The following is a 2,044-nucleotide window of genomic DNA, read 5'->3' as shown; positions in this document are numbered from 1 at the left end:
GCTCGCGCTTCGTGCTACCCTTGTACATAGGCGCCAGCGGCACCTGTTGCACACCCATGAGGTTCTCCATGCGGCTTGTCGGTGCCGCTTGTTCGGACGGAAATGGCGATCGTTGATTGGTCGCTTCAGCGAATAATCCCCATCGCTCGCTATCCCGACGGACCTTCTGGTTCAGCTCTTCTACCTTGTAGTTCTGCTGGCGCATCGCGTCCGACGCCTGGCGGAGCATTTCTTGATGCGCTTCCGAGACCCTGGCTTGTTCGGCCATCGCTCGCTTAAGTTCGTTTTTCTGACGAACCAGTTCTGGTTGACGTAAAAGAATTTGCTCGAGATTCTTCTTGTTCCAGGCGATTCTTCTCCATCGCCTTTGCCATCGCAAACTGTCGGGAAGACTCATCTTCCATCCGCTTCGCCATGGCTTCTTGCTGCGCATGTAACTGCGCCAGCTGTTCGTACGTCATTTGGTTGAATTGACTTGACGTCATCGCCGCTCGTTCTACGCTTTGCATCCGCAGCTCGTCCATCTCCGCTTGGTTCGGCGGAGGCAATGGCACGGCCACCACGGTCTCCATAGACCGCGTTCGCGTCACACGAGCCAGGTTGCTCGTAAACGGCAGACTTCCTTGTTCCATACTCGTACGGCAAGTACAGTACCAGGCTGCTACTAAAGAATTCTTTGTTGCGTCTCAACTTGACGGACCTTGCGAAGTCCGATCCAAAGGCAAATCACAAAGTGAATTCCCCCCAGTGGCAAAAGTCACTGGGGCTTAACCCTAACCTAATCAGACAGCTGCTGGACAGCCAATAATCTAACTAGCGAATAGGATCGCACACAGGATATCCAACCTAATCGAACACTTCGGAGGGGTTCAGGGGTTCTGCGAATGGCAAATTCGCAACAGCCCCCAAAACGACAGTCTCGTTCACACCGTCCCCGACCGTGAAAGCCCAGACCACCCCACCTACAGAAACTGCACTCGTATCTGCTCAAACTTGGCGACGACAATGGAGGTAATTTTGTTAGCTTGAGTTCGAACAAAGTCTAAGTAAATACTTCATACGTGTTGTGTCTCCCGGGCAGCAACGACAGCAGAACACAGTTGAGGAGAGAGGCACTTGATTAGCTAGTGGTGAATTCCAAACTGACTGCTACCAGCAGCCAAATGTGCAGAGGGGTAGGATAACCAATAATCCAAGCCCCAATCACGTAAGCCCAAATCTACTAGGCCAGTAATACTAGCTACCTAGCTAGTAGTACTAAACCACTACTACAGCGAGATGTCGTCTGACAATAAAGGGATGCGCCGCGCCATCCATGCGCCACACACATCAATACGAATAGGAACATATAGAGTGTTTGAGACGAACGAGAACAACGAGTTCGCCCGATGCTTTTTCATGCTGGGGTGTTTCAAGGACGTGGTGCGATGCGTGACACCTGTCATCTCGCTGGATGGCTGCCATCTCAAGGGCCTAGTCCGGTGTCTTTCTGACAGCCAGACCTGCGGAGGTTGACGGTCCACGTGTATTGCCCAACGGGGGCCTCCTTTCCGCCAACGACACGGATGCCGTCGCCCCGTTCTTGGCTCTCCGAGACGTCAGTGAAGTTGACATCTTGCGCGAAAACGGTGGCAACGACAGCAGCGATGGCAACGAACAGTTTCATGGTTGTTGGTCGCTCGTTGCAAATTGAAAAGTGCCTCTTGTTGGGCTGAAGAGGTAGACTGTTTTACAAGTCGGCTTCGTTGTACAGATATGCGTGCTTAAACTCGGAACGGTTGCCGCAAGGTCGAAGATACTACTGTATGAATCGGGACCTCAAGATCAGATTTCTTGGAAGTCTGAGTCCCTTGGGTCTGGTTATCAGAGGTCTTACTGGTGCTGAACAAGTCTGATTCAACCACCTTCGGCGATGAATTGTCACAGCATTCCACCCAAAACAAAGAGGCAGACCAGGTTCCAGCTTAGCGGATGTCCTTGGCTTTTGCAAGTGATTGATCGCAAGTTCAGTGAGTCGAGATGGCAAGGTTTTGAAAGCTGCAAA

At 51.9% G+C, this 2,044-nt stretch overlaps 1 protein-coding gene across 1 annotated transcript; it reads right to left on the bottom strand.

The window, feature by feature from the left end:
* Window positions 1–1,465: 1,465 nt before the first annotated feature.
* H257_16920 (hypothetical protein) lies at window positions 1,466–1,666 on the bottom strand (the record flags this gene model as incomplete). Its single annotated transcript, XM_009845533.1, has 1 exon — window positions 1,466–1,666. One exon carries the CDS (start codon window positions 1,664–1,666, stop codon window positions 1,466–1,468), a length of 201 nt encoding a protein of 66 aa, XP_009843835.1.
* Window positions 1,667–2,044: the final 378 nt, after the last annotated feature.

The sequence above is a fragment of the Aphanomyces astaci genome (genome assembly GCF_000520075.1).
Source record: "Aphanomyces astaci strain APO3 unplaced genomic scaffold supercont1.94, whole genome shotgun sequence".
Classification (NCBI taxonomy): Eukaryota; Oomycota; class Saprolegniomycetes; order Saprolegniales; family Verrucalvaceae; genus Aphanomyces; species Aphanomyces astaci.
Note: the sequence above shows the minus strand (reverse complement) of the source record. Positions and strands in the feature narration are given on the sequence as shown.